The sequence below is a fragment of the Salmo salar genome, chromosome ssa11, assembly GCF_905237065.1.
Source record: "Salmo salar chromosome ssa11, Ssal_v3.1, whole genome shotgun sequence".
NCBI lineage: Eukaryota > Metazoa > Chordata > Actinopteri > Salmoniformes > Salmonidae > Salmo > Salmo salar.
Window position 1 is genome coordinate 35,480,841 of NC_059452.1, and position 19,472 is coordinate 35,500,312.

Here is a 19,472-nt window from a genome sequence, read left to right on the forward strand (position 1 = left end):
AAGAGGAAGAGGAATAGAAACGTATCCTCTGTGGTACCTTGCGGTTGGATGCCAAGCTGTTACCTGTCGCCTCAACACAACTCACCCTGGACCCTTCCTACAAGGACAAGCCTCCACCCTGGACCCTTCCTACAAGGACAAGCCTCCACCCTGGACTTCCCAATCGTGTGTTAGTGCGTCACTGCGGTCTGTTTCCTAGTAGGCTGTCATTGTAAATAAGAATTTGTTCTTAACTGACTTGCCTAGTTAAATAAAGGTAATATATATATATATATATATATATATATATATATATATATATAAAAATTGAGGTGGTGCAGAGTTCTTGTTCTTGTAGAAAGGGCCCAGTGTTGAGGTGGTGCAGAGTTCTTCTGACCTGTTATCTCTCTGCACCCCCTGTGTCCAACTAAAGAACAGGCTTGAATCGGTCTGTTACCTCACCAGATAGGACCTGTGATTGGCTGACCAGGTCAGCTGACTGTGTTCCCTGGCAACCTGGTCCCTAACAGGCCTAGTGGCCTCTGCTACTGGACAAAGGAGTCAGGCTGAGGTGGGGGATGGTAGCCTCTGCTGCAGCTGAAAGGTCACAGAGTTTGTCTGTATGTCCTAACCAGAGAGAGGGTTCAGTGAGGGTTTCATGATTAAAGGTATAGGGTTTTGTAAACACGTTCTCTCTCTGACTGTGACAACTCGCTGGAGCTCTGAGGCCTAAACACCCTGCTAGCAGAATCAATCAAGCAGCTTCTCCCTCAACGTCAGCAAGACAAAGGAGCTGGTCGTGGACTACAGGAAACAGAGAGCCGAGCACGCCCCCATTCACATCGACGGGGCTGTAGTGGAGCAGGTTGAGAGCTTCAAGTTCCTCGGTGTCCTCATCACTAAGGATCTATCATGGTCCAAACACACCCCCTCAGGAGGCTGAAAATATAAGGCATGGGCCCTCAGATCCTCAAAACGTTTTACAGCTGCACCATTGAGAGCATCTTGACTGGCTGCATCACCACTTGGTATGGCAACAGCTTGGCATCCAACCGCAAGGTACCACAGAGGGTAGTGCGGACGGCCCAGTACATCACTGGGGCCGAGCTCCCTGCCATCCAGGACCTCTATACCAGGCGGTGTCAGAGGAAGGCCCAACATTTTTTCAGACGCCAACCACCCAAAGGATACGCTGTTCTCTCTGCTACTGCATGTCAAGTGGTACCGATGCACCAAGTCTGGAACCAACAGGACCCTGAAGCCATAAGACTGATAAATAGTTAGTTAAATAGTTAACCAAATAGCTTTGACCCTTTTTGCACTAACGTTTTTGACTCATCACATACGCTGCTGCTACTGTTTATTATCTGTCACTTTATTCCTCGTTATATGTACCTATCTACCTCAATTAACTATTACCCCTGCACATCAACTCAGTACTGGTACCTCTTGTATATAGCCAAGTTATTACCTCATACCCCTGCACATCAACTCAGTACTGGTACCTCATATATAGACAAGTTATTACCTCATACCCCTGCACATCAACTCAGTACTGGTACCTCATATATAGACAAGTTATTACCTCATACCCCTGCACATCAACTCAGTACTGGTACCTCATATATAGACAAGTTATTACCTCATACCCCTGCACATCAACTCAGTACTGGTACCTCATATATAGACAAGTTATTACCTCATACCCCTGCACATCAACTCAGTACTGGTACCTCATATATAGACAAGTTATTACCTCATACCCCTGCACATCAACTCAGTACTGGTACCTCATATATAGACAAGTTATTACCTCATACCCCTGCACATCAACTCAGTACTGGTACCTCTTGTATATAGACAAGTTATTACCTCATACCCCTGCACATTGACTTGGTACTGGTACCTCTTGTATATAGACAAGTTATTACCTCATACCCCTGCACATCAACTCAGTACTGGTACCTCTTGTATATAGACAAGTTATTACCTCATACCCCTGCACATCAACTCAGTACTGGTACCTCATATATAGACAAGTTATTACCTCATACCCCTGCACATCAACTCAGTACTGGTACCTCATATATAGACAAGTTATTACCTCATACCCCTGCACATCAACTCAGTACTGGTACCTCATATATAGACAAGTTATTACCTCATACCCCTGCACATCAACTCAGTACTGGTACCTCATATATAGACAAGTTATTACCTCATACCCCTGCACATCAACTCAGTACTGGTACCTCATATATAGACAAGTTATTACCTCATACCCCTGCACATCAACTCAGTACTGGTACCTCTTGTATATAGACAAGTTATTACCTCATACCCCTGCACATTGACTTGGTACTGGTACCTCTTGTATATAGACAAGTTATTACCTCATACCCCTGCACATCAACTCAGTACTGGTACCTCTTGTATATAGACAAGTTATTACCTCATACCCCTGCACATCAACTCAGTACTGGTACCTCATATATAGACAAGTTATTACCTCATACCCCTGCACATCAACTCAGTACTGGTACCTCATATATAGACAAGTTATTACCTCATACCCCTGCACATCAACTCAGTACTGGTACCTCTTGAATATAGACAAGTTATTACCTCATACCCCTGCACATCAACTCAGTACTGGTACCTCATATATAGACAAGTTATTACCTCATACCCCTGCACATCAACTCAGTACTGGTACCTCATATATAGACAAGTTATTACCTCATACCCCTGCACATCAACTCAGTACTGGTACCTCATATATAGACAAGTTATTACCTCATACCCCTGCACATCAACTCAGTACTGGTACCTCATATATAGACAAGTTATTGTTACTCATTATGTATCTATTATTACTTTTATTATTACACGTTTTACTTTTCTATTATTTCTCTATTTTCTTTCCCATCAGAAAGCATTTCACTGTTAGTCCACACCTGTTGTTTACGAAGCATGAAAAAATACAATAGGATTTGAATCAATCAATCAGTTGTATATCCCGTATTGACAACAACAGTTGTATATCCCGTATTGACAACAACAGTTGTATATCCCGTATTGACAACAACAGTTGTATATCCCGTATTGACAACAACAGTTGTATATCCCGTATTGACAACAACAGTTGTATATCCCGTATTGACAACAACAGTTGTATATCCCATATTGACAACAACAGTTGTATATCCCGTATTGACAACAACAGTTGTATATCCCGTATTGACAACAACAGTTGTATATCCCGTATTGACAACAACAGTTGTATATCCCGTATTGACAACAACAGTTGTATATCCCGTATTGACAACAACAGTTGTATATCCCGTATTGACAACAACAGTTGTATATCCCGTATTGACAACAACAGTTGTATATCCCGTATTGACAACAACAGTTGTATATCCCGTATTGACAACAACAGTTGTATATCCCGTATTGACAACAACAGTTGTATATCCCGTATTGACAACAACAGTTGTATATCCCGTATTGACAACAACAGTTGTATATCCCGTATTGACAACAACAGTTGTATATCCCGTATTGACAACAACAGTTGTATATCCCGTATTGACAACAACAGTTGTATATCCCGTATTGACAACAATAGTTGTCACAAAGTGCAGCACTTTACAGTACAATCACAATGTCAATCTTACCAAGAAATAGTTTTCTTCATACAAGATAAAAAGTGCTTGATAAGATGGATAATATTCTTGTGTTGTGTGTTTGGTAGGTGGAGCAGGTGAGTCAGCTGTCAGCGTTGGTTGAAGCAGCGTTAGACTACCACCGTCAGTCCTTGGAGATCCTAGAAGACCTCAACACCCAACTACAAAACAGGCAACTAACTAACTACAGCTATCACACTCCACAGTCCCTAAACAGCCTGCCTCCTCGTCTCCTTCCCTTATTCTGCACTGATGTGAAAGACCTGGACACGTGAAAGCAACTCCCTAGTGAGCATCCACCATTTTGCTTTCACCTTTTCAGTTGTCAATTCAGTAATTCTGATTCAACTTGAAATTCACTGCCTGAATTAAAAAATCATCCTCAGTTCACATTCTAATTGCAAAAATTGAAAACCAAATTGAAGGAAAACCAACCATTTGAAGGAAACAGGACAAGGACAGGAGGACTCCACTTTAGACTCTGCAGCCAGTAATGTACACATGTTGTTGGGCCACAGTGGATAATATCATAATGTCTCTCACAGGATATCCTCAGCAAGTAATGTACACATGTTGTTGGGCCACAGTGGATAATATCATAATGCCTCTCACAGGATATCCTCAGCCAGCAGTCGACCGAAGAGAGAATTTAAACCAAAGTCCATCATGAGCAGCATTGAGACCATAGACAACACTCAGCACAATGGATCATATAGCTCCTCACTCAAGTCCTCAGGTACTGTACTCTGTGTGTGTGTGTGTGTGTGTGTGTGTGTGTGTGTGTGTGTGTGTGTGTGTGTGTGTGTGTGTGTGTGTGTGTGTGTGTCAACTCTGCTCATATTTGTTTTGATCAACCCCATCAGTTTGTCCAAGTTATCCTTTCACCCATTGTTATTTTTCCCAAGTCATTAGTCATGTTATATGTTTCTGTGGTTCTTTGCAGACATCCAGATCAACCACACAGTAAATGGAAATGGGAAAAGTAGGTATACTTGGACTGATCACATCAAACAGGTGTCGCACCCATACATAGTCTTAAGAATGACTTATTCTGACTCTCTAGAGATAATCTGAGGCAAATCAAAACTCCTGTGACGTCATGATCATTTTTAGCCAAATAATAACTTGCTAGTTCTCTGGCTTCATCAATGTGACTTTTAAAAAGCTATTTTCTGCCCTCTTGTGGTTAGAGGGTGTAACAACCTCCATGAAAATTGCTCTGGGTTAAACCATTAGTGGGAAAAATGCAAAACGGACCCAGGATCAGCGTCTAAGGTCAACTTCCCCCTACACCGCTAAGAGCCTTTACAAATAGCACACTGAAAAGATCACATCTGTAATAGGTTTAAAAGATTAAGATAAAAGCTGTTATCCCCTCAGATTAAAGTTTATCAGTCAGTTTATTTTTGTGATATCCAATTGGTAGTTACAGTCTTGTCCCATCGCTGCAACTCCTGTACGGACTCGGGAGACCCCGCCAAGCCTCACTGCTTCTTGACACACTGCTCGCTTAACCCGGATGCCAGCCGCACCAACGTGTCGGAGGAAACACTGTACAGCTGGCGACCGAAGTCAGCGTGCATGCGCCTGGCCAGCCACAAGGAGTTGCTAGAGCGCGATGGGACAATGACATCCCGTCCGGCCAAACCCTCCCCTAACCCGGACGACGATGGGCCAATTGTGCGCTGCCTCATGGGTCTCCCAGTCGCGGCCGGCTGCAACACAGCCTGGGATCAAACCCGGGTCTGTAGTGACGCCTCCAGCACTGCGATGCAGTGCGCCACTCGGGAGGCGTCAGTCAATTTATTATTCATTCATCAGATATTGGTTGCTGTTTCAACCATGGCAGGAATCATCATGTCATGAGTAGGGTAGGGTCGCAAAATTCATGTAAATTTCAACCAAAAAATCGTGTTGGAAGATTCCTGGAATCAGGATTGAAAAAGCAGTACATCCGGGGGTCCTCCTTTGAGGATTTCTGGAAAAACTGGGAATTTTAGGAAAGTTACAGGCATTGTGTTTGTTGGTGTTTGTCTCATCTTCCATCTCCATATTTCTCCATCCATCTCTCACCCAGCTGATCCCTTCACCACCGTTCCTCTGTCCTGGCCAGAGAGTCCCACTTTCAACGGCCACCGTGAGTAACACACACACACACACACACACACACACACACACACACACACACCCCCTCATACCTTGGTCCAACAACAACCCAGTCTACTGTAACTGTCCTCTACTCCTCCATACTGTCACTATCACACCACTGTCTGTTTGTCTTAATGTGTTGGATTTGTTTTGCTGCACCAACCCACATCAGATCCTTATCAGAGGAAGATACACTCCTGGGAACAGAAGACGATACATGCTGGTGTTTGACAGTTCTCTATTATTCTCCCTTTTCTCCTACCCCCATCCCCCTCTCCTTCCCTCTCCCCCTTCACCTCTTCTCCTCCCTCCCTCACCCCTTATCCTCCCTCTCCCCCCCACTCCTTCTCCTCCCTCTCCCCCCCACCCCTTCTTCTCCCTCCCTCCAGAATCGGAGGTGCTGGACCAGCCGTGTGCCAGGTCCCTGTATGACTTTGAGCCAGAGAACGATGGCGAACTGGGCTTTAAGGAGGGTGACATCATCATCCTCACCAACCAGATAGATGACAACTGGTACGAAGGCATGATAAACGGAGACTCTGGCTTCTTCCCAATCAACTATGTGGAGGTTATCGTACCCCTGCCCCAGTGAGACAGGAACGGACAGGACACCACCCAATCAGGGACCAATCTCCAGAGCCCAACCTCCTCACAGCCGCCCCTAGTCCCTACACCCTATGCACCTGTGGAGATCTGAGAGGATTTTGTTATTTTGATCTGAGAGCTATTTCCATATACAGTGGGGCAAAAAAGTATTTAGTCAGCCACCAATTGTGCAAGTTCTCCCACTTAAAAAGATGAGAGGCCTGTAATTTTCATCATAGGTACACTTCAACTATGACAGACAAAATGAGAAAAAGAAATCCAGAAAATCACATTGTAGGATTTTTTATGAATTTATTTGCAAATTATGGTGGAAAATAAGTATTTGGTCAATAACAAAAGTTTATCTCAATACTTTGTTATATACCCTTTGTTGGCAATGACACAGGTCAAACGTTTTCTGTAAGTCTTCACAAGGTTTTCACACACTGTTGCTGGTATTTTGGCCCATTCCTCCATGCAGATCTCCTCTAGAGCAGTGATGTTTTGGGGCTGTCGCTGGACAACACGGACTTTCAACTCCCTCCAAAGATTTTCTATGGGGTTGAGATCTGGAGACTGGCTAGGCCACTCCAGGACCTTGAAATGCTTCTTACGAAGCCACTCCTTCGTTGCCCGGGCGATGTGTTTGGGATCATTGTCATGCTGAAAGACCCAGCCACGTTTCATCTTCAATGCCCTTGCTGATGGAAGGAGGTTTTCACTCAATATCTCACGATACATGGCCCCATTCATTCTTTCCTTTACACGGATCAGTCGTCCTGGTCCCTTTGCAGAAAAACAGCCCCAAAGCATGATGTTTCCACCCCCATGCTTCACAGTAGGTATGGTGTTCTTTGGATGCAACTAAGCATTCTTTGTCCTCCAAACACGACAAGTTGAGTTTTTACCAAAAAGTTCTATTTTGGTTTAATCTGACCATATGATATTCTCCCAATCCTCTTCTGGATCATCCAAATGCTCTCTAGCAAACTTCAGACGGGCCTGGACATGTACTGGCTTAAGCAGGGGGACACGTCTGGCACTGCAGGATTTGAGTCCCTGGCGGCGTAGTGTGTTACTGATGGTAGGCTTTGTTACTTTGGTCCCAGCTCTCTGCAGGTCATTCACTAGGACCCCCGTGTGCTTCTGGGATTTTTGCTCACCGTTCTTGTGATCATTTTGACCCCACGGGGTGAGATCTTGCGTGGAGCCCCAGATCGAGGGAGATTATCAGTGGTCTTGTATGTCTTCCATTTCCTAATAATTGCTCCCACAGTTGATTTCTTCAAACCAAGCTGCTTACCTATTGCAGATTCAGTCCCAGCCTGGTGCAGGTCTACAATTTTGTTTCTGGTGTCCTTTGACAGCTCTTTGGTCTTGGCCATAGTGGAGTTTGGAGTGTGACTGTTTGAGGTTGTGGACAGGTGTCTTTTATACTGATAACAAGTTCAAACAGGTGCCATTAATACAGGTAACGAGTGGAGGACAGAGGAGCCTCTTAAAGAAGAAGTTACAGGTCTGTGAGAGCCAGAAATCTTGCTTGTTTGTAGGTGACCAAATACTTATTTTCCACCATAATTTGCAAATAAATTCATAAAAAATCCTACAATGTGATTTTCTGGATTTTTTTCTTCTCATTTTGTCTGTCATAGTTGACGTGGACCTATGATGAAAATTACAGGCCTCTCTCATCTTTGGAAGTGGGAGAACTTGCACAATTGGTGGCTGACTAAATACTTTTTTGCCCCACTGTAGATTGCACCGGTCGAATCCGCTCAGATCTCCACAGGTGCGTAGGGCGCAGGGTCTTGGGGTCGATTTGGGATTATACACAGTGTCCATTTCATCAGACTTCAACCCCCACCCTCAAGCCTCCAGTCATCAACCCCCAGCCTCCAGTCCCTACCCGTACACTCTCAGCCTTAGAAACACAGTACTGAATCCCAAATCGACCCTATACCCTAGACACTTTTGTAGATCTGAAAAGATTGGACAGGTATAAGGAAGGAAGTGGACATTCTAAGCAGTCTATCAGAAGACAGAGTGAAGCAAATCTGATCTTGTTAATACCAATCCTTTAAGAGCAATAGGAGTGTGTAGGGGTTAGAGGGGATATGGGTTTATTTGGGATTTCATCACAACTCTCAGCACAAAAACTCTCAGCACAACAACTCCTAGCACAACAACTCCTAGCACAAACCTATGTCTAATTTATTGTCAAAGCTACATGTAATCCCTAGTCCAAGACTACAACCCTCCAATACCCCAGCACCCACACAGCCCCTAACCCAAACCACAAACTCCATGAAATCGTCATATGAAATTGATCACAACACACTTCATCAATGTCCTCCTCAGATGACGACGCCTTGCTTTTCGCCACAGACATTTAATAAGTGTACTACTTTTCTCTTTGTCTTTTACAATATTTATTTTCTACATTGTTCTTTTCATTGTTTGTGAAATGTGAAAATTAGGGTTCCTCCCCCAAACAGTGTTCCATTTGGAGCAGCTACAGGTGACGCCATCAGACAAGACGACTAAAATAATCACCTGAAAATTGCTGTGTAACAGAAACCACTTATGGTTTGAAATATTTTCTGGTTGTAAACTGAAGAAAGTCATTCCAGGTTATCAAAGATGATGCTTTTCTCATGATCTGCCACCATGAGAAAACAAAATGGAGTCTCCTGGAAAAATCCACATTGCTACTGTGCATCTCTGTTTGGTTAGGGTTTTCCTGTGTAACTCTTCTTCAAGTGTTGATGTTGAGTTAGGAGTGGTCTTTTTGTTCCTTTTCTCTGCTGTTATCTGTAGGGCCAGGAGTTATGCCTGACCATGTTACCTGACCAAGACGAACTCTAGTCCCTAGTTCTAGGTTATTATAGGCTTTAACATGTGTCCAGAGTTGTTCCTGTTGTCTGTCTCTCTGTACCTCCGTCTGCCTGCCTGCCTGTCTGCCTGTTGTGCTCTTAAGTGTTATCCCAAACACATATTTTTAAACTGTAAGGAACTGATTTTACAACTCTGAATGTCCCTCTCTCTCTCTGTGTTTACATGGTCTGGTCTTACTGTGACGTAAAGACTCCTCTAAGGACTGTACCACTGTTCTGTGTCAGATGGGGGTGAATGCCTTGACCCACTTGGACCGTTTAAGTGCTTTTTAAAATGTTAAAAAGCTTTAGACCCAAACGCGCACCTCCGGACATGCACATACTGTATGTTTTCTAGTTTCTCCTCAAGCACTGCACTTTCTATGTCCTTCACCATGAGAGGAAATATCTATATCACATCAGTACCGTCTGTTAAGTTATCGCCATGGTGAATATATAGGTTGATATGGACCACAATATGTACTGTATGTGATGAAACAGTTTGTCTGCCATGTAACATCAGACCACCATTGTAGATTGAATGAAGTCTCAAAATTATACACATTAAAGGCATACTCTGTCACTTTTCTTTCCCCTGTGGTAGCGCCACAAAGTACTTACACACTCGAAACCAAACACACAAACAAAAACTAACATTGTTTGATTCACATCAGTCAGCCTCTTCTTTGTCTTTGTACTTTGCACTTGCGAAGACTCTCAAGCCTCCAAAACAAACAAGTGTTATCTAAGGCCTCACAGGTGACCAGAAATAGAAGCAATGAAGTGTGCCTTTAATGAGATATGCCTGTCTAGTATCATGTCTGAAGTCTGATAACCCTGGGCTTATTTAGGAAGTGCAGCATTGCTCTGACCTGACCTTCTAATTGACACGTCTCTTTAGCCTGATAGTTGCTTTTTAACTGCCAATAGCCTCTCTCTCTCTGCTGAGAATGGAATTTATCAGAGCCCTATAATAAGTATTATGTACTGTGTATATATAGCTCTGGATTTTATATGTTCACCATTCAACAGAATGGATAACTCCATATTGATTGAACAACAATGCCATAACTGAATCATAATCATGTATGGCCATTTGTTTTCCTTTTTCATTTAGAAAAACAGTATTTAAAAAGCCACGAGTTTGTGGCCATTCCCTTTACCCAAAAGTCTGGATTGGATATTTCTACCAAAATACACTTAAAGATTCTTAAGCATCTTCTTTCTCTAAGTATAACGATGTTCTGGACCAACTACACTAACTAAACAACAGGGGAAATATAGGACCATGTCCAAAGGTGTCTAAAGGTAATACACACTGTTTTCATAATGCTAGTGAATATGGAAAACCCCTGTTTGCATGATTTGAAAAGAAAGACTGTAGCCATGGATTTGATTGTGAGAGAGAAAACAGATTCTGTCTGATGATTGACAGTGTGTGTGTCCGTCCCATTTGGGACAAAGCCACTGTGTGATGACTGAGATGACACTTCCCCAACACTACAGCTGGACTATATGTCCATGTCCACTGTTAACGCTCTCTTTGCTCTACTTAACCAGCTCTGAAACCACTCTGTTCAGTGTCACTTCACCCCAAAGTTAGTCAATGGAAACTGGCTGTACATACTTCATGACCTCCTTTTTGTATTTTATTTCTGTAACATAATCTATATAAAATGTGTTTTATTGATGTTGTAAATGAATATATTAATACGTACTGTATATTGCGTAAATAAATGAAAAGCAAATACTGAGCCATCTTTGATGTTGTTTTAAAATTGTTTAAAAACTTTAAACACGTTTGCCTTTTTAGTATTTATTTGTTCCTACCATACACAGCACAGCTCCAGTATGCAGGTGTCTCCATACCTTAGCAGGTTGGGCTCAGTTCCATTCGAACGACCAACCCAGTGAATGAAAAACTTTTTAAAAATCCTCATAAGTATTGAAAGTGATGGACAATGAATTCCTTTCCTGAATAGACTTGAGTGGAAATGGAATTTACTTCAGCCCTTCCATAGCTTTCAATTGAAATATACAAATGATATAAATAGCCCTCATAATTGAGGGCTCAGAGCCCTGCTACGAAGTAACATTTTCCACATATAGGACAATTGACACGCATAGAACTGACCTTGGTACAGTACAACATTGGTGGAAAATGTACATTTTCATCCTTTTAGTGGATTTCAGGTTTTAAGACTCACCAAGTATATAATGTCTATAGACCAGTGATTCCCAAATGGCAGGTGAGGGCTGAAATCTTTTGGGTTGTGGCTGAAACGACTTGTTCTATTCTAGCTTTAGTCCAAAATTTTGAGTCAGTCAAAATGTGTCACTATTCCTAAAGGTTTTTGTGCGTCATAAATGCTTGAGAACCACAGTTGAAAACAGCACAGTGCTGAGGGAAGCTTGGTAAAATGTTCACTCAAATCCACACCTCAGACACTCAGGTACTCTGTTTGGTGTATTTTCTCAATTTTCTTGGGAAACAGCATTACCAGTGATGAGTACCACAGTATATCTGTATGGACTTGCAAATACAGCGTTCTGTAACATAAGTTATTCCCTAGTAGCTGTCATGGAATAATTCCAAAGCACTATACAGCGTTTCAATTCTTTCATTCATATCCAGACCTCTGTACTGCGCAGCTTGGATTTCCAGCCCTCCCTCTTGCTCTTCAGAAGCTGTGTCTCTCCTCTCTGGAGCTCCTGGTTGTTGGGAAGCTGCAGCCCTGTCTCTATACCAGCATCAGGCTCCTTGTTAAATGGGGAACAGTTCCCAGCACAGGTCCAGTCAGGCCGGTGGTCGACTACCAGATCCAAGGTCGGTAGCAACGTCGTACTGGTGACATCCCTAAGGCTGAGAGACGACATCAGTGAGGGGCTGTCAGGAGCAAAAGTCTCAAAGGTTTCCTGCCCCCCTTTCTCTACCCCATAATTCCCCCATGATCCTCCCTCCCTGAGCCTCACTGAGTGTCTGATCTTCTTCCATCCTAGATGATTAAGCTCCAGAAGGTTGAGGAGGATGCAGAAGAGCCCCACGCAGAACATGAAGAGGAGGAAGATGGTTTTCTCTGTGGGCCGTGATACGTAGCAGTCCACGGGCTGCGTGCAGGGTGGGGCCTTGCATAAAAAGTGGACGGGCACCCGGAAGCCGAAGAGAAACCACTGGGCCATGACAAAGCCCACCTCCAGCAGAGCCCGGAAACACACATGGAACACGTAGTACTTGGAGAGGACGCCTCCGGTTCCTCCTCCACCTCCAGGACCCCCCGGTGCATCGTAGTGACTATTCCTGTAGACGCGAGCCCTGGCCTGGGTTAGAGACGTGGCGGTGGTGGCTGTAGTGGTGGCAGCTCCCTTTAGGAGGCTCTGACTCTGGGCAGTGATTCCCTCCAAGACATTGGCCAAGCTGTGACCTAAGTGCCGGTGCGAATGAATGGAGCAGCTATCCGAGTCGCAGCTCCGGTTGAATGCCTCTCGACCTCCATCCTTTCCCCCGTCTCGAGGCAAGTCCCTTGGGTTAACCCCCTGGCCCTGCCCGCTGTGTCCCTGCGGAAGCTTCGACAGATTATGCCACGTATATATGATAAAACAGAGAGACGGAGTCGAGACGCTGATGATGTGGAAGACCCAGAAGCGTGGCTGTGAGATGGGCGCGAAGGCATCATAGCAGACTGTGGCGCAGCCCGGCTGCAGGGTGTTGCACACAAACATCTCCTGCTCGTCGGCGTACACGTCCTCAGTCGCCACGGCAATGATGAGGAGGCGAAAGATCACCATGACGGTGAGCCAGAGGCGTCCAATCATGGTGGAGTGCTGGTGGACGGAGTCCAGGAGACGTTTGAGGAGCGTCCACTCCGTCATAATGGCGGCCGATGGCCGTCTTCCTCTCAGAAAGACAAGAGGATTCTAATACAGTGGAACACAGCGGTCTAGGAGCACAGCGGTCTAGGAACACAACGGTCTAGGAACACAGCGGTCTAGGAACACAGCGGTCTAGGAACACAGCGACTAGGAACACAACGGTCTATGAACACAGCGGTCTAGGAGCACAGCGGTCTAGGAGCACAACGGTCTAGGAACACAGCGAACTAGGAGCACAGCGGTCTAGGAGCACAGCGGTCTAGGAACACAGCGGGCTAGGAGCACAGCGGTCTAGGAACACAGCGGTCTAGGAACACAGCGGTCTAGAAGCACAGCGGTCTAGGAACACAGCGGGCTAGGAACACAACGGTCTAAGAGCACAGCGGTCTAGGAACACAGCGGTCTAGGAACACAGCGGTCTAGAAGCACAACGGTCTAGGAACACAGCGGTCTAGGAACACAGCGGTCTCATCCCCACCTCCATGCTCTTCCTTGGTTTTAGATCAGATATGGCACTGGATCCACTCTTCTTCTGGATGCACTGATATACAACACTCTGACCGCTGGTGTCCTGCTGCCTCGGGGAAGAAGGACGAGCTGCCTGGTGTAGCCTACAGCGGCATGTAAAGCGCTTTGCGCACTGGAAAAGCGTTATGTAAATCCAATCAATTATAGTGTAGGCAGATCCAGTTCTCCTCTCCGCCAGTCCTGGATGTACAGGAAACAGGGGCTGTAGATCCACTGTAGCCCTGGATAGCTTGCCTGGAACACACAGTGGTCAAAGAAGGGCAACACCTCCCTTCATCCACCCTCCTTTGTTGTAGATGTAATAAAGCCCTGGATGGTTTTTTCCCCTGTCTGTCCTGAAATACACCGCTCTGACTTGCAGCTCCAACACTCCTCTGGGTCCACTCCAACCCTGGCTCTCTTAGGAGGAAATACCTGAGGACCGTCACTCTGAGCTGGGGCTAATGGTACAGCTTCAGCCCTGGACCCATTCTAACCTTGATTGTACTAGCATGCAGACTTTATCCCCCTGCCCTAAAATATACAGCAATACACTGATCTCCTCTAGCACTAACTGCCCTGCAGTAGAGCCCTCCACTCACACCAGCCGTCCTGTAGTACAAGACTCTTAGGATATCCACTGGTTGTAGATGCACTGGAGTCCTGGCTCCTCTGTAAATAGACAGGCAGGCACTCTCCTTTCTCCTGTCTCTGAACCAGAGAAGTGGAGTCATCTCGGCAAGTGAGCCATCTCATCCCAGCACTTCTTCAAAGATAAGGAATGATTCTAAACACACACATACACAAATGAATGGACACACACACAAAAACAGTCTCACACACACACATTCATAGACGGACACAAAGACACACATGCATTTGCACACACACACTCTATCCTGCTGGACAAACAGCCACTTGACCCCACTCCCATGGATACCCTCTCCCTCTTGTCTTCAGGGTTCCGTTTTAAACCCCCTTCTAAGAGACTCTCCCTACTTTAGAGAGCTGACTGATAATGCTGGCTGATGTACATTCTTTATAGATTACTCTGTGGCCAGAAGATATGGCAATGAGCTTGTCCATGAATGAACATCAATTTATAAATGTTACCCTGATACAGAATCCAAACAGAGGTATTTTTTGTTATCAAAGATTGAAAAGTTTAAAAGCATTTTTACACTTTTGACTTGAAGAAAGTGCTAACTCGATTTCTTAGAACCTTGAGTACTGTTGGTTTATTTAGTTGAATACACAAATTCTTTATTATATTTGTGTATTCATGTTTGTGATATCAACTTTATTTAAATAGATTATGAATGACTATAAAATGTTTTTCTGTATTTTTAACCATTAGCTTACGAGATGGAAGCTTGTACAAAAACCACACTTTCAATGGGAAATGAATGTTGCTTTAGGATTGCAAAATTCTGGTAACTTTCCACAAATTCACTGGAGTATTTCCCCTTATTCTCATCCTTATTCCAAGAATCTTCCAACCAGAATTTCTAGAAAAATTTGGAATTTTGGAAAGGTGACTGGAATTGTGCAACCTTAGCTCGCTTACATTCTACCAAAATAGAAAGATTTAGGGTAAAACAACGGACAATAAAGCGAATGATGTTTTATCTTGTTGTGACTGCTCCTCTCACTAGTCAATCCTGCTATCAGTGCTTTAAAAAAGACCCTTGAAATGTCTGCCACCATCAAATGACAGAGCCCCCACAGATAAAACAGTCCCTGAACTGTTGGCTTACTTCAAACAGCCCTGTCTAGCCATGTCTGACTGGGTCTGTCTGTCTGGGTCTCAGCTCTCTCTGTGTGTCTGTCTGTCTGCCTGTCTAGCCATGTCTGTCTGTCTGCCTGTCTATCCATGTCTGCCTGTCTAGCCATGTCTGTCTGTCTGCTTGTCTAGCCATGTCTGTCTGTCTGCTTGTCTAGCCATGTCTGTCTGTGTCTAGCCATGTCTGTCTGTCTGTGTCTAGCCATGTCTGTCTGTCTGGGTCTAGCCATGTCTGTCTGTCTGTCTGTCTGTCTGTCTGTCTGTCTGTCTGTCTGTCTGTCTGTCTGTCTGTCTGTCTGTCTGTCTGTGTGGGTCTCAGCTCTCTCTCTCTGTCTGTCTGTCTGTCTGTCTGGGTCTCAGCTCTCTGTCTGTCTGGGTCTCAGCTCTCTCTCTGTCTGGGTCTCAGCTCTCTCTCTGTCTGGGTCTCAGCGCTCTCTCTGTCTGGGTCTCAGCGCTCTCTCTGTCTGGGTCTCAGCGCTCTCTATGTCTGGGTCTCAGCGCTCTCTCTGTCTGGGTCTCAGCGCTCTCTCTGTCTGGGTCTCAGCGCTCTCTCTGTCTGGGTCTCAGCTCTCTCTCTGTCTGGGTCTCAGCGCTGTCTCTGTCTGGGTCTCAGCGCTGTCTCTGTCTGGGTCTCAGCGCTCTCTCTGTCTGGGTCTCAGCGCTCTCTCTGTCTGGGTCTCAGCTCTCTCTCTGTCTGGGTCTCAGCTCTCTGTCTGTCTGTCTGTCTGTCTGTCTGTCTGTCTGTCTGTCTGTCTGTCTGTCTGTCTGTCTGTCTGTCTGTCTGTCTGTCTGTCTGCCTGTCTAGCCATGTCTGACTGGGTCTGTGTCTGGGTCTCAGCTCTGTCTGTCTGTCTGTCTAGCCATGTCTGACTGGGTCTGTCTGTCTGGGTCTCAGCTCTGTCTGTCTGTCTGTCTGTCTGTCTGTCTGTCTGTCTGTCTGTCTGTCTGTCTGTCTGTCTGTCTGTCTGTCTGTCTGTCTAGCCATGTCTGACTGGGTCTGTCTGGGTTTCAGCTCTCTGTCTGTCTGTCTGTCTGTCTGTCTGTCTGTCTGTCTGTCTGTCTGTCTGTCTGTCTGTCTGTCTGTCTGTCTGTCTGTCTGTCTGTCTGTCTGTCTGTGTGGGTCTCAGCTCTCTCTCTCTGTCTGTCTGTCTGTCTGTCTGGGTCTCAGCTCTCTGTCTGTCTGGGTCTCAGCTCTCTCTCTGTCTGGGTCTCAGCTCTCTCTCTGTCTGGGTCTCAGCTCTCTCTATGTCTGGGTCTCAGCTCTCTCTCTGTCTGGGTCTCAGCTCTCTCTCTGTCTGGGTCTCAGCTCTCTCTCTGTCTGGGTCTCAGCGCTCTCTCTGTCTGGGTCTCAGCTCTCTCTCTGTCTGGGTCTCAGCGCTGTCTCTGTCTGGGTCTCAGCGCTCTCTCTGTCTGGGTCTCAGCGCTCTCTCTGTCTGGGTCTCAGCGCTCTCTATGTCTGGGTCTCAGCGCTCTCTCTGTCTGGGTCTCAGCTCTCTCTCTGTCTGGGTCTCAGCGCTCTCTCTGTCTGGGTCTCAGCGCTGTCTCTGTCTGGGTCTCAGCGCTCTCTCTGTCTGGGTCTCAGTCTGTCTGTCTGTCTGTCTGTCTGTCTGTCTGTCTGTCTGTCTGTCTGTCTGTCTGTCTGTCTGTCTGTCTGTCTGTCTGTCTGTCTGTCTGTCTGTCTAGCCATGTCTGACTGGGTCTGTCTGGGTTTCAGCTCTCTGTCTGTCTGTCTGTCTGTCTGTCTGTCTGTCTGTCTGTCTGTCTGTCTGTCTGTCTGTCTGTCTGTCTGTCTGTCTGTCTGTCTGTCTGTCTGTCTGCCTGTCTAGCCATGTCTGACTGGGTCTGTCTGGGTCTCAACTCTCTCTGTCTGTTAGTCTGTCTGCCTGTCGATCGATGGGTCTGCCTGTCTGCCTGTCTGTCTGTCTGCCGATCGATGGGTCTGTCTGTCCTGGTGCCAGCACTCTGTCACACAATGTTAGTCTAACAGAACAAAAAATTACCTGAATTGAGTGGGTCACACAATCAACAGAACACATTCCTGCTTGTGCGCAAAATGACAAATATAAAAAAAAACATTTAAACAATTTTAATTTCTAATATGTCAATGTCTCTAAAGTTTGGTACTGCTTATTCGCACTTCACGAGAGGGATCCATTGGATTTAACCCTCTGTGTGTACTCTGGAGTGACTGGAGTGGCCGCTCAAGTCGTCCCCTAGGGGGATTACAGGGGCCTAGTCCCTAGACAAAGGAAGTGAACTCAGGGGCCAGGCAGAGAGAGTGAGAGAGAGATAGAGACAGACAGAGGTAGTCGGAGAGAGAGAAGGCAAGAAGGGCCTTCTATGCCATCAAAAGGAACATAAAAATTATACCAATTAGGATCTGCCTAAAAATACTTGAATCAGATATAAAACCCAATGTCCTTTATTGTTGTGAGGTCTGGGGTCCGATCACCAACCAACAATTCACAAAATGGGACAAACACCAAATTATCCTCAGTGTACACGTAAAACACCAAATAATGCATGCAGAGCAGAATTACGCCGATAACCGATAATTATCAAAATCCAGAAAAGAGACCCTAAATTCTAAAACCACCTAAAAGGAAGCGATTCCCAAACCTTCCATAACAAAGCCATCACCTACAGGGAGATGAATCTGGAGAAGAGTCCCCTAAGCAAGCTGGTCAAGGGGCTCTGTTCACAAACACAAACACACCCCACAGAGCCCTAGGACAGCAACACAATTAGACCCAACCAAATCATGAGAAATAAACAGATAATAACTTGACACATTGGAAAGAACTAACAAAAAACAGAGCAAACTAGAATGCTATTTGGCCCTAAACAGAGAGTACACAGTGGCAGAATACCTGACCACTGTGACTGACCCAAACTTAAGGAAAGCTTTGACTATAGGCAGACCTGACTCTCAAGGGAAGACAGGCTATGTGCACACTGCCCACTAAACGAGGTGGAAACTGAGTTGCACTTCCTAACCTCCTGCCAAATGTATGACCATATTAGAGACATATTTCCCTCAGATTACACAGATCCACAAAGAATTTGAAAACAAACCCAATTTTGATAAACTCCCATAGCTACTGGGTGAAATACCACAGTGTGCCATCACAGCAGCATGATTTGTGACCTGTTGCCACAAGAAAAGAGCAACCAGTGAAGAACAAACACCATTGTAAATACACCCCATATTTATGTTTATCTTTTGTACTTTATCTGCACATCGTTACAACACTGTATATAGACATATGACATTTGAAATGTCTTTATTGTTATGGAACTTCTGGAGTGTAATGTTTACTGTTCATTTTTATTGTTTATTTCACTTTTGTATATTATCTACTTAACTTGCTTTGGCAATGTTAACATGTGTTTGCCATGCCAATAAAGCCCCTTGAATTGAATTGAGCGACAGAGCGAGAGAGAGAGTGTAACAGCCGTCGTTAAAGGTAGACCAAGGCACAGCGTGTTGAGTGCTCATATTTGTATTTATAATACTGACACGCTATAAACAAACCAAGAAAACGACAGCCAGCAGTTCTGTCAGGTTAACATGAACTAAACAGAAAATAACCACCCACAAACACAATGAAAAAAAAACCCTACTTAAATATGGTCTCTAATCAGAGGCAACGAGATTCAGCTGCCTCCAATTAGAGACCAACCCCAAACAAAACCAACATAGAAATAGATACCCTAGAATAAACGTAGAAATAGAAGAACATAGAACATAACCCCAAAACACACAGAAAAACACCCCCTGCCAAGCCCTGACCAAACTACAATAACAAATAACCCCTTTTACTGGTCAGGACGTGACAGTACCCCCCCAGAGGTGCAGACCCCGAAATGCACCTCAAACAAAAAAAACACAAAAACAACCCCAAACTTAAAGGGAGGGAAGGGAGGGTGGCCACCGTCAACGACGGTTCTTGTGCTACACCCCCCCTTCCCAATCCTACCCCCTACCTAGGTGGCTCAGGAGCGGGACGTAGACCCCACTGGAGGCGCACAAAATGA

General features: G+C 45.1%; 2 protein-coding genes across 4 annotated transcripts in view; one reads left to right on the forward strand and one right to left on the reverse strand.

Moving 5' to 3' along the window:
* LOC106562713 (endophilin-A3) overlaps positions 1-6,610 on the forward strand; it is a 37,493-nt gene extending 30,883 nt beyond the window's left edge. Inside the window, exons 7-11 of one of the 3 annotated variants that reach the window (XM_014127701.2) lie at positions 3,737-3,840; positions 4,283-4,404; positions 4,612-4,650; positions 5,746-5,805; positions 6,206-6,609. In XM_014127701.2, the coding sequence (XP_013983176.1) occupies positions 3,737-3,840; positions 4,283-4,404; positions 4,612-4,650; positions 5,746-5,805; positions 6,206-6,408 (528 nt within the window). In that variant the 3' untranslated portion in view covers positions 6,409-6,609. Of the gene's footprint in view, positions 1-3,736; positions 3,841-4,282; positions 4,405-4,611; positions 4,651-5,745; positions 5,806-6,205 lie in introns of all 3 variants that reach the window. The other 2 variants (XM_014127702.2, XM_014127703.2) reach the window with 2 other exon arrangements.
* Positions 6,611-10,920: 4,310 nt separating this feature from the next.
* On the reverse strand, positions 10,921-13,526 carry LOC106562717 (gap junction delta-2 protein). The gene has a single exon (XM_014127712.2). The coding sequence runs from the start codon at positions 13,142-13,144 to the stop codon at positions 11,900-11,902; it is 1,245 nt and encodes a 414-aa protein (XP_013983187.1). The 5' UTR covers positions 13,145-13,526; the 3' UTR covers positions 10,921-11,899.
* Between the last annotated feature and the right edge of the window lie 5,946 nt (positions 13,527-19,472).

Bases quoted from the DNA above. Each gene is read 5' to 3' on its own strand.
- LOC106562717 (XM_014127712.2), bottom strand. From the start codon at position 13,144: ATGACGGAGTGGACGCTCCTCAAACGTCTCCTGGACTCCGTCCACCAG.